This window comes from Geosmithia morbida (genome assembly GCF_012550715.1).
Source record: "Geosmithia morbida isolate 1262 chromosome Unknown scaffold_10, whole genome shotgun sequence".
Classification (NCBI taxonomy): Eukaryota; Fungi; Ascomycota; class Sordariomycetes; order Hypocreales; family Bionectriaceae; genus Geosmithia; species Geosmithia morbida.
In genome coordinates, this window is record NW_023336197.1 from 320,317 (window position 1) to 334,531 (window position 14,215).

Sequence of the window (14,215 nt, forward strand, 5' to 3'; positions counted from 1 at the left end):
AATTGTTCTCGGCATTTGCCGACGCTATGGTACACGATGGGTGTTATCCCAAAACAACAAATATACAAATCTCTCATCACCTTGTATAACATGTTTAACGATTATGTGCTTCTACAGGTAAAAGCTACGGGGGTGACACTTATTTGGTTCGTTTGGCGTCAAGCTCGGCTTCGTACTTGGCTATGAGCTCTTTTCTGCAAGTGGTTGTTAGTAAGACAAATACTGAATCTGGGAGACGTATGGAAGGCAGCTTACTGCAAGTGCGGGGGAGCAGGGGCGTAGTGGCTAAACTCCATGCTGAACTCTCCCTTGCCCTGCGTAGCAGCGCGTAGCTGAGAGCTGAAGCCGAACATGGCATTGAGGCTGCAGTCGCAGGTCAGGGTGAAGTCCTCGGGGCCAATATCAGTGTCGTGGATGGTAGCGTTGCGCTTGTTCATAAGCATAAGAATGTTTCCTTGAAACTCATTGGGGGCAGTGATGGCAGTCTTCATTAGGGGCTCTAGGACCTGGCCACCGGCATCGGTAAAGGCCTTGCGGAAGGCCATTTGGGTAGCTAGGTTAAAGGCGTAGTCAGACGAGTCTGTCACGTGGGTAGCACCATCGTTGATAACCATCTTGGAACCAATGACCTTGTGGCCCAGAAGCGGGCCTTTGTCGCAGGCCACGTCGAAACCCTTGGCGCAGGCAGAGAGGAACTTGTCGGGGATGTTGCCACCCACGACTTGACTTTCGTAGTGGTTGGTGTTGGCATCGTCATTGGGCTCAACAAAACCAGAAACGCGAGCAAAGTCGCCGGGGCCGCCGCTTTGGCGCTTCAGGAGGTAGTCAAACTCGGCGCGGTGCGAGATGGTTTCCCTGTAGGCCACACGAGGCTGCCCAGTGATGCACTCTGTCTTGTACTCTCGGCGCAGACGCTCGATGTAAACCTCGAGGTGGAGCTCGCCCATTCCAGAGATGATAGTCTCCTCGCTTTCAGCATCAACGTGGACCCGGAAAGTGGGATCCTCACGCTGGAAACGGTTCATAGCCTTGCTGAAGTTGTCCGCATCGGCGCTGCGCTTAGGCTTGATAGACAGAGACATGACGGCGTCGGGAACGTACATGGACGACATGGTGTAAGGAAGTCCACCGTCGGTAAAGGTATCACCAGAGGCACAGTCAACACCGAAAACAGCGCAGATCTCACCAGCACCAATCTCGGTAACATCCTCCATCTCGCTCGAGTGCATGCGCACAATGCGGGGGATACGGACCTTCTTGTCGGTACGCGAGTTGAACAGGTAGCTGCCCTTGTTCAAAGTTCCCTGGTAGACGCGCATGTAGGTAAGCTGGCCGTAGTTGTTCTCCTCAAGCTTGAAAGCGAGGCCGACAAATGGCAGCGAGTTGTACGGAACAAGCTTGACCGTTTTTTCGCCCTTGGACTTGTCCAGGGCTTGGTTGGAGGTTTCAGAGGGGTCAGGCAGGTAGTCGCAGACAGCGTCGAGCATGGGCTGGACACCCTTATCGGCAAGGGCGGAGCCCATGAGAACAGGGGAGAACTTCCGGGCAATGGTAGCGCGGCGGATGGCAGCCTTAATTTGCTCGTTCGTAGGCTCCTGCTCCTCCAAGAAGATCTCGGCAATCTCGTCGTCGACATCGGCAAGCTTCTCAATGAGAATCTGTCGGCGCTCCTGGGCTTCGGCCTGGAGGTGGCCTGGGATCTGGTCCGTAACGCGGACCTTGATACCGCGAGGACCCTCAAAGTACATGGCCTTCATACCAATCAGGTCAACAACACCTCCGAACTCGTCTTCAGTGCCAATGGGGATCTGGAGAGCAGCAGCAGGGATCTTAAGCTTGGTGTTTATCTGGTCGACAGCCTTCCAAGGGTTGGCACCCATACGGTCCATCTTGTTGATGAAAGAAATCCTGGGAACATCGTAGCGCTTCATCTGACGGTCAACGGTGATAGTCTGGGACTGGACACCGCTGACAGCGCAAAGAATCATGACAGCACCATCTAGAACACGTAGGGCTCGCTCGACCTCTATGGTAAAATCAATGTGACCGGGTGTGTCGATGAGATTGACGTGGTAGGTTTCTTCCTTTCCGTTTTCCGTTTTCTGCCAATCGCAGAACGTGGCAGCAGACTGAATCGTAATACCCTTTTCTCGCTCGAGATCCATGGAGTCCATCTTGGCACCGACGGAGTCCTTGCCTCGAACTTCGTGGATCGCCTTAATGCGGCCGGTGTAGAAGAGAACTCGTTCCGTTACTGTCGTTTTACCGCTATCGATGTGCGCCTATTTATCAAAGTTAGTCGATTATCTTGTTAGAACTCTTGACATGGGGAAACATACCGCAATGCCTATGTTGCGCACTCGGGACAGACGCTCCTTTTCCTCGGGGGCTATGTTGGCAGCAACATATTCCGGCGTCAGACTTGAGGCATCATCCTGGGCTTTTTTCAACCTTCACTGATGTTAGACTACCGCAATGTTTCCTGGCTCGGGTTGACATGGGGGTCATACGTTTCCTGCGCAGCGTTTGTTGCGGATCGTCGGGGAGTGCTGGTGAACGAGCGTTGACCATGGACCGCCGAGGCAAAAGGAGCGGCAATGCATCCCATCACCCAACCGGGCTTCATGTGGCTTGACGCCAGACGGCCTGCCTGCCAACCGACAGCCCTAAGTCCCCTCATGTTGATTGTCGATGCGGGAGAATGGAGTGGAATGGTTGGCGCGGCTATCTTTCTCTACGTCGACCTATATCCAAACTTTTTTCTTGGCCCCTGGCCCGCAACGTCCGCGACCTCACGTGCCTTCGCGAACCAATAGCTGCCATTCTATTAATACTGGATACCACCCGCGTGCCATGCAGTTCTACCACACCCTTTTATTAGCGATTTTCGGCGGGAGCATTAGCATTCATTATACTACTACTATTCGTACTACTATTGTTCCCACTATTAATGATAATACTGCTTGTATAATCACAAATCTCTCTACTAAATCTAAACGGGATCTTGCACCTCGATTTCGCACGCCAAACTGGAACGGGTAAATAGATATTGAAATTTTCGCAAAATGTATCAATAAACCGTCTATGTACATGCATTGCTCTAAAGAAAAAGAGAGAAGAAAGGAGAGAAAGAAAAATACCCAGAACTCCCACCTATACCGAAACGCCGTCTTCTCCATGTCATAAACTATGCCATAAACATTGCCCTAAGAGATATAATAGCCAAAAAGAGTGCCATCATGATGGGTTGTATAGGTCGTGTGGAACTGTTGGAATCATCTCCGTCTTGGAATCCCTTCGCAGCAGCTAATCTTGTTGCAGTTGGCAGCACCGTGCTTGTCTCGTTGCTGGAGGATGTTGCTGATGTTGCACCAGGCATTTCAGTACCCGATTTCTCGAATTCGACGATATCGGTTGTTGAAGAGTTGAAATCTGTTGCCGCCAACCCGACCTGGTTGTTGTCGAGGTCGTACACGACATATGCAGAGCGGAGAAAGGTGTCCCCCAACACATACGGGCCTGTCGAGTAGTTTTGAATACCAAACTCGCAAACCAGCTCCCCTGAATATGCTCCTGATGAGAACTTGGGCTGATTTCCGTCGGTAAGATCGACGACGAGCTCGTCCATGGTGACATTAATCACCGGCCCGTTTGAACCCCCGAAGGTGAAGGAAAAATGTCCCGGGTGTTCTCGGTGGGAACAAGGGAGGACTGCCATGTCAAATTTGCTCTGATATTCGGCACCGACTTCCTCCCACATTTTTTGGACAACGTCGTTTGGTAGGAACGACAGCGTTGTCCCAGAATCCAGAATAACTTCCAGAGAAGAATTTGATGTAGCCAGGATGTCAGTCCCGGAGGGGCTAGTGGCTTCAATTGAGGTCAAAGACACAAGAAAATGCGTATAAGCTCCGTCATATGGAAGAACGTCGATCGTCTTGAGTGGGCCGGTGTATTTCCCCCTGTCAATGCCGCCAAACAAGATATTTCCTTTGCTGGCATCCAAGTCGTTGAGCCAAAGGCTGAAAGCAATAGAATTGGTGAGACCGTCCCGCTTCATGGCTATGGGAAGATTGGCGTAAAGCTCTCCTAATGTCGATACAGCAGCTTCATTATTGGCGTAGCCGACGCCAACAAGGCCGTAGGAGATGGTTGTGTCCCTGCCCAGGCCCATTGTCAAGTTGTGTACGACTGTGTTCGCGATCTGGAAACTGTCCTTGAAATAATCGCCATCGGAGGAACTGCCATCTGCGTAGGATATCTCAAACCCATCCTCAGCGACCATTTCATAGGTCGAGGAGTTTTCGGGGTTAACTGCAGAATCCTTGTTAGTAAGTGAATCCAAATAGAAAATATTCAATCACTTGAAATCAACTCACAGCTTCCATACGAACAATCAGAATCACAAATCGGTGCGCCACTGTATGGGACCCAGATATCACTACTTGCCGTATCGAGTTGCATGACGAGATCCTGACCGGGCGTTCCGACGCTTATAGTCGCAAAGTACCCTCCTTGGGACTTTTCGTTGGTGATAACCCCCTCATGTGATGTCTTTTCGGAGCGTCTCCGTAGACGTTGGCCAGAGCTGCGCTTCTCAATATCCCACTGCACAACACTTCCAAGTGATGTAGATGCCAACATCGGCAGGCAAATAAGTGCTGCGGGTGTCCATGTTTTCATGGTTTTTGGCGCGGTCACCAATACCGCATCAGTGAAAAGTATATGTTGAAATTTTCGTGCTATCTTCCTCGGCGACGGTAACGGCTGTAGTGGCCGATGACCATGGACAAACCAAGCGTTGACGGCTGCTAGGACCGTGATGTGGTGCGTTGAAATGCAGGGATATCCGTCGAAGAGCCTCACAATAGTATTACGGCCGCATTACGATGTAGGTCTTAAAATCGTGGAGTAAGTATGAGACAAGACAAGCTTGAACATACAAGGGACGGGGGTATGAATGGGTAAATAAGACGGGCTGAGGAAGCCAAGGCCGAGGCGTCGTCATGATATTTCCTAGTTGGGTTTCGTCCCACCTTCTCGGAGCACAATTATTAGAGAGTACACGCGGCTTCTGAAGATGGGCCGTACCGTACGCACAACGCCTACGTGGTCCACGCCCTATCATTCGTAATAATAATGGCTGGGCCAAGCCGCCTCTGGTTCCCCTCCCTTTCCTTTTTTCTTTTTGTCTTATTTCTCATCTTCTTTGTTGCCCCTTCTAGAGCCCTGTAGTGAATGTTGCGGAATATTCCTTAGACGCGCAAATCTCCTCACTTCGACTCGTACGAGTACACGTATTACCTACTAGTGGGCAGTAGCAACGAGTGGCAATTGTTGGTACGAGGACTAACTGGAATTTTTACATAAACAGAATGGATCTCAAAGTTGCAAATCGCATCTATACCCGTAGGTGCGCCCTAATAGTATAATTCTATGATGGCATTCGTCATGTTATTTTACTAGTAATAGGCACTCCGCTACAGGACAGGTTATTCCACGCTACATACGGAGTAATCCGTAATGCTATTACCTCGCTACGGGTACACAAACCCGCCGCTTTCCCATCGAGCAAATTAACCATCCTAGAGACCCTACCAAGATGCGCAAATACCAGGGAGCCGCAGAAAGGCGGGATGGTCTATAGTCTATAGACCATCATCGATGAATCCTCCTCTCCCCCAACCACCAACAACCTTACTACTGCATGTACCAGTTCTTGTTCTTGCACCGCCACCATGCAACTCATAGCTAAAATAGCTGGTGCCACCACTCGTCATCAATCGGGTGGCAGGGTGTACATCATTTCCTGTGGAAAACATTTAGTGATTCTGGTCTTTGGTTCACCACTCATTCAATCGATTACAGCTAAATCGCCGTATTTACCAACAATTATTATCTCGAGAAGATAATTTCAATATTTTTAGTGTCATTACCATGTAAATACTATCAAGCAAATGTCGCACCGAAGACAAAAGAAGGGCAAGGAAACCCGGGCGTGATCAATTGCTATCAACTACTGGCTACTGCTCGTAGTATGTGAAGGTACATACTAGCAGTAGCAGCTTATGGGGATAGTTAGTAATATTGTAAATATATTAGTGCTCGTTTACTCTATACTATTTCGGCCTATGATCCCGCAGTCGAGTTATAATACCACTCGGCACACTCGCGTATCGATCGTCACTGGCAACTGTCCCATCCAAAACAAATAATACTTGTACACTGCGTGCGGAGTAACCCATGCCTCCCCGCTCGCACAGCTCTCCACGAAATCAGGAGCGTCTCCCTTCCGGCTAATGGGAGCTCCGCCGTTCCTGGCCCTTGCGTTTTACTATCACTAACACAAAGTACCTCGAAGTCCTGTCGCCAACCTGACTTTAGATTTAAAAATATCGGGAGACATATACGCACTATTACAATACCGTTCAATAGTAGCATCATGTATGTGGTCGTCTTGCAACCAGAAGGTTTGACGAATGAGTAAGCGTATAACCTTTATTAGCGTGTGCTTCTCTAGGCAGCTACTGATCTGTTCGATCAAGTGCCTAGGACGTCCCAAGCTCATGACCTTCTTACGTCAGGCTGTGGCGCCCCACACGTCTCAAGCCACCCTGACCTCGCGTCGGCCAAGCAGCAGCAACTCCTCAACCATCAACAATCGTCAACTGCATAATCCACCCTTGACCGCCGCAACACCTGGTACACTGTTGCAACAGTGCAGCGGCTATCATGGCTCGTTTTAGCCTGAGAAACTGTTTACCATGGGTATTTACCATTGCTTCTTTGGTGACAGCCCAGGCCAACTCGAGCTACTCCGAGATCGACATGTTGAGAGCGCAGTTGGCGCTCATAGACAATCGTCCATCCGACTGCCCCCCTTGGTAGGTGATATTGACAACTTTCCTGTACGGAATCACGGCTGATCCAGCCCCTTCTTTTTCCCAGCTTCAACTGCCTCCTGCCGGCCCACACCTGCGCTCAATATGCTGGCTGCAACGAGTTCAATGGCAAATGCGACTGTCCTGAGGGCTTTGGGGGTGACGACTGTCTCCAACCGCGTACGTTTCCCAGATATATCTTTCAAAAAAGGCTTCACAGACTAACGAAATAATCTATATCATTAGTTTGCGGGTCGCTCGCTCGAGGAAAAGATCGATCGATGCGCTCCGGCCCAAACTGCCATTGTGATGACGGGTGGACAGGCATCAACTGCAACGTTTGCACCGAAAACAAGGCTTGTAATGCATTAATGGAAACTGGGGAAGGAGGTGTCTGCTACCAAAACGGCGAAGTCATCAACCACAACTACCAGATCTGTGATGTCACGAACAAGAAGATCACCGGCCTGCTTGGCAAACAGCGCCCCGAGGTCACCTTCACCTGCGAAGCGGATGACGCTACCTGCGACTTCCAATGTAAGTTTCGGCTACTTTTACCTTGTCCAAATTCATGAGACTGACTGTTCATTCTAGTTTGGGTTGACGCTGTCGAGTCCTTTTACTGCCACCTATCGGATTGCACATCGGACGCAGAGTTTAGCGAAAAGAGCAACAAGACATCGTATCAGTGCGACCATATCAGTTGCAGCTGTATTCCAGATCGTATGCTATGCGGGAAGGATGGGTCTATTGACCTAAGTGACTTCTTAGACCAGTCTATCAAAGGTCCAGGAAGCTTTGAGTGTGCACAGAAGGGCCAGGGAAGCCATGAATGCGCTTTCAAGGAACCAGAGATGGACAGTCTCATCCTTGCCCTGATTGGCGATTCGAGTATTTTCCTGGGCTGCCACGCTGGTGAATGCATTTACGAGACCGAGGTCCCAGGGTACAAACGCCCCGTAAAGAAAATCAACACTCCCCTCATCGCTGGAGTTATCGCAGGATGCGCATTGTTCGTCGGCGCAGTTATTATTTTGATCTGGTTCCTTTCTCGCCGCAAGCTCAAGTACGGCGCCATTCGGCTTGACGACTCTGACGACGAAAGCACAAAGCTCATGGTCGACCATAAACCCGTGTCACTGCAATTCAAAAACGTCTCTTATTCTCTCAACGGGAAGAGCATCCTCCAGGATATACAGGGGATCTGTAAACCAGGTGAGGTAACGGCTATCATGGGTGCCTCAGGTGCAGGGAAAACGACTTTCCTTGACATCTTGGCTCGCAAGAACAAAAGAGGCCAGATCGGTGGAGAGTTCTATGTCAACGGCGAAAAAGTCAGCGATCCCATTTATAGAAACGTTGTTGGGTTTGTGGACCAGGAGGATACCATGCTTCCTACGCTCACGGTCCACGAAACGATCTTGAACAGCGCTTTACTCCGACTGCCTAAAAATATGGGGCATACTGCCAAGGAGATGAGGGTCTCTGAAGTCGAAAAAGAGCTTGGAATTCACCATATACGCGACTCCCTCATTGGTTCCGAGGAAGGAAAGGGAAGGGGTATCTCTGGTGGTGAGAAGAGACGCGTTGGTATTGCCTGCGAGTTGGTCACGAGCCCTGCGATACTATTCCTCGATGAGCCGACAAGTGGCTTGGATGCGTTCAACGCCTTCAATGTCGTCGAATGTTTGGTCACATTAGCCAAGACGTACAAGCGAACAGTGATTTTCACCATCCACCAGCCTCGGTCAAATATCGTTGCCCTTTTCGATCGACTCATTCTCCTTGCTCGCGGCAAAACTGTCTTCTCTGGACCTTTCGCCCATTGTCAAGAGTATTTTGATGGACTTGGCTATGAGTGTCCTCCTGGCTTCAACATTGCAGACTATCTTGTCGACCTTACAATGCATGCCGGCAACACTTTTTCAGTCGACGACGGAACCATCCCTGCCGATTCTGTCAGCGTTGGGCCTAGTAGCACCACTGCGGTGAAGTCTATCGCGAGTGTGTCGGGCCTTAGTACCGGCGACGACAGTGTTGCTGAAACGGCGTCGACGCTACGCCCAAAGGCCTCTAAGAACGACTCGATCAAACAGCGTCAAGACCGTGAACTATTCACCCGCCGCAGGTCAGCAGACACTGCGGCGACCTCAGAGGTGGGTGCAGAAGATGTAGGCTCTTATCGGCTTCAACACAATCCCTCGAGCTCATTATCTTCGCAGTTGCTCGAGGATGTCCATGGCCTGCCTCCTTCAGCCACAATAGAGACAGACCTGGACATTGTGACACGGGCTTTTAGCCAGTCCGACATTGCTGCATCAACGAGCCAAGAGATTCAGCAGGCGATTTTGGCTGCAGAAAATGCCAACGGAGCCAACGCCAACGGGGGAGATGGATCTGAACAGAGCTTCAGCGCCAACGCTATCGGCAAGGGATATGCCCGTGTGGGATACCTCCGGCAGTTCGTTATTCTTTCCGGGAGAACCTGGAAGAATCTGTACCGAAACCCAGTCCTGATGCTCACACATTACGCCACTGCCATCATCCTTGCCGTCTTCTCTGGGTACCTATTCTATGGACTGACGGACGATATCCCCGGGTTCCAGAATCGCCTGGGTCTCTTCATTTTCTTGCTCACACTCTTCGGCTTCAGTACCCTTACTAGCCTGAATGTCTTCGCCACCGAACGCCTCTTGTTTGTTCGCGAAAGGGCAAATGGCTATTATGTACCCGCCACCTACTTTGCTGCCAAGATGCTTTTCGATATCATCCCGCTTCGCATAATCCCGCCAATACTGATGGGGTCCATCGTTTATCCCATGACCGGCCTAGTACCCGACGCGGAGCACTTCTTCAAGTTTATGCTGGTCCTTGTCCTGTTTAATATGGCGGCAGCAACGATCTGCCTTTTTATTGGCATAGTTTGCAAGGATGGGGGCGTTGCCAACCTGATTGGTAGTCTCGTCATGCTTTTCAGTCTCCTTTTCGCTGGCTTCCTCCTCAATCACGATGCCATACCACAAGGTGCTCTATGGCTTCAGACGCTTTCTATTTTCCACTACGGCTTCGAGTCCTTGATTGTCAATGAAGTTCTCCAACTGACTCTTGTGGACAAGAAATACGGGTTGGATATCACAGTTCCCGGAGCCGCCATTCTGAGTTCTTTTGGATTTGACAATAATGCGCTCTGGGACGACATTAGAAACCTGGGCATCGTGGCCATCGTTTTTGTTGTCCTAGCATATGGCGCGATGCACATTCTGTTGGTCGAAAGGCGCTAGAAAAACGGGCCAAGTCATTTGGCCTGAGTGTCATTGTCAAATATATAGCATTTGTTGTGTTACGCATTGGGCCCTTCAAGGAACCTGGGTGACGATGTATTGCTGAGACCCGAGCAGCGCATCCAACGAATTTGATACCGAGCATAGCTACACATTTGGAATTTCCTCTTTGTTCATAACTGTAAGTTGCACAGTCTGAAATACGAATAGCTTAGGCTTTTTCTCCGTTCGTTGTTCTGCTTTGCTTTAGGGAATAAATGTAATTAAGAGGCTCGATTGTATTATTGAAGAAAACAATGACTGTGATGATCCTATATAGTACAAAGAGACAGGATAAAAATGTTACATGTTTTGAGAGGTGGTGGTTCCCTATTCCATCTTTCCTCCAGTGAATTCCTCTGCAATCCTCTTTTGCCTCTTAACAGAGCGATCGTACTCGGACTCATGGACATCGACAAGCTTGGTAGAAGCGCCAGTGGTCGTCTGGAGCATTCCGTTGACCGAGGGCGGAGGGCCATATGTACCCCAAGCATTCTCAGCGCCCCAGCGGCCAGCAGCCTGACTCTGCTTCTTGAAGTAGTCCTCGCTAAAGACATCGTCGATCTCCTTGCGGAGCTCCTTCTCATTGGTGATGAAATTCGAAGCACTGATGTAGAGCTCCATTAGCGCGTCCCGTCGTGCCTCGCGTTTGGCATTCTGGGCAGCTAGGACCTTGTCGCGACTTCGGTCAGCGCGGGAGAAACGCTTAGGGTCGGCGTGGACCTTAGTGTCGAGTAGAGGCTTCAACACTGTGCTCCGCGTGAGGCGGTCGTCTTCCCGCTCGGACGCAACAGCAAGGTTATGGTTCTTCAAGAACTTTTCACGTGACCGCTGCGAGCGAGCAGTATCATCTCGCGAATGGCGCTCCCAGAGCTCCTCCAAGCCCTCTTTAAGGCCTTGTCGCCGACTGTCGGCAACCTCTGTCTTCCATTGACGCTGGGCAGATCCCGTCTTTGGCGTCCGGGGCTTGGGTGCAGTCTTGTCCAGATACCCGGTATCTAGCTTTCGCTCACCATCCTTGCGCGGAAAGATGTCGCGGGGTACGGGGAGGAAACCACGGACGCGTTCGCGCCTCTTTTCTTCGGTCTGGGGCGGTAGGGGAAGTCGAACATAAAGGGGGGACTCGGGAGGTACATCGTTCAACCTTGCCGCCGTTGTCGAAAAGCTACGCAGAATCTGTAGCGCATTACGCGTCACAGGTCTCATGCAGGACCTACTGGTAGGAAGCGACATCATGGACAACGACCTCAATGTTGAGGGCGATCGAAGTAAGGAGCTATAGGAAGGAGACCCGTGCACCCACAGTTGTGAAAATGTTCTTCCAGTATTTCGGATTATCTTTTGGCCATTGCCGCTTATCGTGATAGATAAGAGTGGGTAATAGTGGGTTTGTAAGTATCCCAGCCACTCACATGCATTAGCTCATTGTCCGCCCGAAGAAAAAAAAAAGAAGAAAAAAGTAACTTCCCTCCCACCTCCATTCTCAACCTCCTACACAAATTTCCTCCATCTCCCAGCAAAACATTTCACTATGGGAACGGGGAAGAAAGAGGCAACCCGGCGAACCCGCCAGGGTAAGACCGGGGATGGATTGGGAAATGTCAAGGTCAAAGGCGAAAACTTTTACCGGTAAGTCTCAGCAAGCCCACCGGACGGATCTTGTCCAGAATAGCTAACGAATGTCCCTTTGTTTTTAGAGATGCCAAGAGGGTCAAGGCCTTGAACATGTACAAGGAGGGCAAGGCCCAAAGGAATGCGGACGGAGAGATTACCAAGGCTGCCTCTTATCAGTCGAGGGAAATCCCCAAAGCCCGGATCGAGCCGAACCGTAAATGGTTCACCAACACCCGAGTCGTGTCGCAAGACACTCTTAAATCCTTTCGCGAGGCCATGGCTGAAAAAGCTAAAGACCCTTATCAAGTACTCCTCAAGACAAACAAGCTGCCTATGAGCCTGATTCGGGACGGGCAGGACGCGAACGGTCTCAAACAGCACAAGGCTAAGATGACCGTGGAAACCGCGCCTTTCTCAGATGTGTTTGGGCCCAAAGCTCAACGCAAAAGAGTTAAGCTCGGTGTCAGCAACATCTCTGACCTGGCTGAGGACACAGACAAGAGCATGGACTCCTACCATGATCGCCTTGAGCAGGCTAAGCTGTTATCTGGTACATCGGGGGACGGTGACGACGAGGACGCGAAGAAATTTACAATGTCGATCGAACCCGTCTTTGACAAAGGTCAGAGCAAACGTATTTGGAATGAGCTTTACAAAGTCATGGACTCTTCGGACGTGATCATTCACGTCCTCGATGCTAGAGACCCCGTGGGTACAAGATGTCGAAGCGTTGAGAAGTACCTCAGGGAAGACGCTCCCCACAAGCATTTGATATTTGTCTTGAACAAATGCGATCTCGTGCCCACTGGCGTTGCTGTAAGTTCAACTCAACTTTTCTCCCCTTCCTATTACAACATCACCCCAATGTTTTTAGTCAGGGCGCCTTAGTATTTTATCTTGTGAAGGTTGCCCGTTACAACATTGGGAGAGTAACTGCCTGCTCTTCAACGCCTTTGGGTTTTCCATTGGCTATTCGAAGCCGTTTTGGTGACGATCCCGAGATTTGGCCATGTGTCGATAGAGTTGAATTCTGTCTATGCCTTTACTGGACATTGATTGCAGTCTTCTTAGTTATGACACGCACATTTTTTCCTTTCTGATTTCTTGTTATCAGTTTTCTTCGAAAAAGACTATTTGCTGATGTTTTGGAACAGGCTGCGTGGGTCCGTCACCTCTCTAAAGAGGTCCCGACTCTGGCATTCCACTCGAGCATCACCAATTCATTTGGTAAGGGTTCACTTATTCAGCTTCTCCGACAGTTCTCTAGCCTCCATTCCGACCGAAAGCAAATTTCGGTTGGCTTGGTCGGAGGACCCAACACCGGCAAATCTTCCATCATCAACACACTCTTGAGGAAGAAAGTCTGCACCGTGGCGCCTATTCCTGGAGAGACTAAGGTCTGGCAGTATGTGAGCCTCATGAAGCGCATCTACCTGATCGACTGCCCTGGAGTAGTGCCCCCCTCTACACAAGACACGCCTACGGACCTGGTCCTACGTGGTGTCGCTCGAGTTGAGAAGGTGGAGAACCCTGAACAGTACATTGATGCGCTGCTGGCAAGGGTAAAAAGGCGCCACATGGAGCGGACTTATGAGCTAAGCGGTTGGAAAGATGGCGTTGGGTTTCTGGAACTTCTGGCTAGGAAGTCTGGTCGCCTCCTCCGTGGAGGCGAGCCGGACTTGGGTGGTGTAGCCAAGATGGTCCTAAATGACTTCATGCGAGGCAGGATCCCCTGGTTCACACCGCCGCCGGTACCTGAAGGTGTCGAGGCTGAAGAAGAGACGAGTCGTAGTGGGAGGCTAGGTGAGATGCCCAAGAAGCGCAAGCGCACAGGGGAGGAGAGCCAAGCAGACGATGACGAGGCAGAGGCACAACTGCAGGAGGAGGCCGAACTTGCTTCTGCGTCCAAGAAACAAACCGACGCGGACGCCGAGAACGACAGTGAGGAGGAGTTCGAAGGTTTTGGGAGTGACACGGACGCCTCTGGCTTGGGAGCCCGCTCTCTCGGAACCACCGAGGTCACGGAAAACGATGAAGTCAGCGAGGAGGAAACTTTTGAGGGAAGTGCGAGCGGAGCATCACAGCCAGAGATACCCAGAGCAAACAAGCGCACACGATCACGGAAGTAAGTAACCTATAAATCGAAAATGAAAAACGGCCGGAAAAAAAAATAGTAAAATAGAAATGATTTAATGGTCACGATACTGCATGGTAATATCATCACCCTGCTTTCTCCCGTTCTCTTACTCTGATGATCTTGCTCGTGTTCCTTTCTTGAAGTGCGTCTATAAAGGCCTGCTGGCGTGGAGAGACGAATTATGAAAGGCGTTGGCAGAAGAACGTGACTCTACCGGCCTAGCCATATGTATGCCCTGAACTGTTTTCTGCCTCAGCCACATG

At 50.5% G+C, this 14,215-nt stretch overlaps 5 protein-coding genes across 5 annotated transcripts; 2 read left to right on the top strand and 3 right to left on the bottom strand.

Moving 5' to 3' along the window:
- Window positions 1-139: 139 nt before the first annotated feature.
- GMORB2_1598 (elongation factor G) lies at window positions 140-2,680 on the bottom strand (the record flags this gene model as incomplete). Its single annotated transcript, XM_035463580.1, has 4 exons — window positions 140-194; window positions 256-2,282; window positions 2,340-2,451; window positions 2,511-2,680. The coding sequence occupies 4 exons, from the start codon at window positions 2,678-2,680 to the stop codon at window positions 140-142; spliced, it is 2,364 nt and encodes a 787-aa protein (XP_035320411.1).
- A 507-nt stretch (window positions 2,681-3,187) lies between these two features.
- On the bottom strand, window positions 3,188-4,683 carry GMORB2_1599 (Eukaryotic aspartyl protease; the record flags this gene model as incomplete). Its single annotated transcript, XM_035463581.1, has 2 exons — window positions 3,188-4,314; window positions 4,365-4,683. The coding sequence occupies 2 exons, from the start codon at window positions 4,681-4,683 to the stop codon at window positions 3,188-3,190; spliced, it is 1,446 nt and encodes a 481-aa protein (XP_035320412.1).
- A 2,081-nt stretch (window positions 4,684-6,764) lies between these two features.
- On the top strand, window positions 6,765-10,162 carry GMORB2_1600 (ABC-type branched-chain amino acid transport system, ATPase component; the record flags this gene model as incomplete). Its single annotated transcript, XM_035463582.1, has 5 exons — window positions 6,765-6,884; window positions 6,932-7,061; window positions 7,128-7,418; window positions 7,476-7,604; window positions 7,653-10,162. The coding sequence occupies 5 exons, from the start codon at window positions 6,765-6,767 to the stop codon at window positions 10,160-10,162; spliced, it is 3,180 nt and encodes a 1,059-aa protein (XP_035320413.1).
- A 369-nt stretch (window positions 10,163-10,531) lies between these two features.
- On the bottom strand, window positions 10,532-11,434 carry GMORB2_1601 (uncharacterized protein; the record flags this gene model as incomplete). The annotated part of the gene is made up of 1 exon (XM_035463583.1): window positions 10,532-11,434. The coding sequence occupies one exon, from the start codon at window positions 11,432-11,434 to the stop codon at window positions 10,532-10,534; it is 903 nt and encodes a 300-aa protein (XP_035320414.1).
- A 298-nt stretch (window positions 11,435-11,732) lies between these two features.
- On the top strand, window positions 11,733-13,944 carry GMORB2_1602 (nuclear GTP-binding protein; the record flags this gene model as incomplete). The annotated part of the gene is made up of 3 exons (XM_035463584.1): window positions 11,733-11,830; window positions 11,899-12,631; window positions 12,970-13,944. 3 exons carry the CDS (start codon window positions 11,733-11,735, stop codon window positions 13,942-13,944), a joined length of 1,806 nt encoding a protein of 601 aa, XP_035320415.1.
- Between the last annotated feature and the right edge of the window lie 271 nt (window positions 13,945-14,215).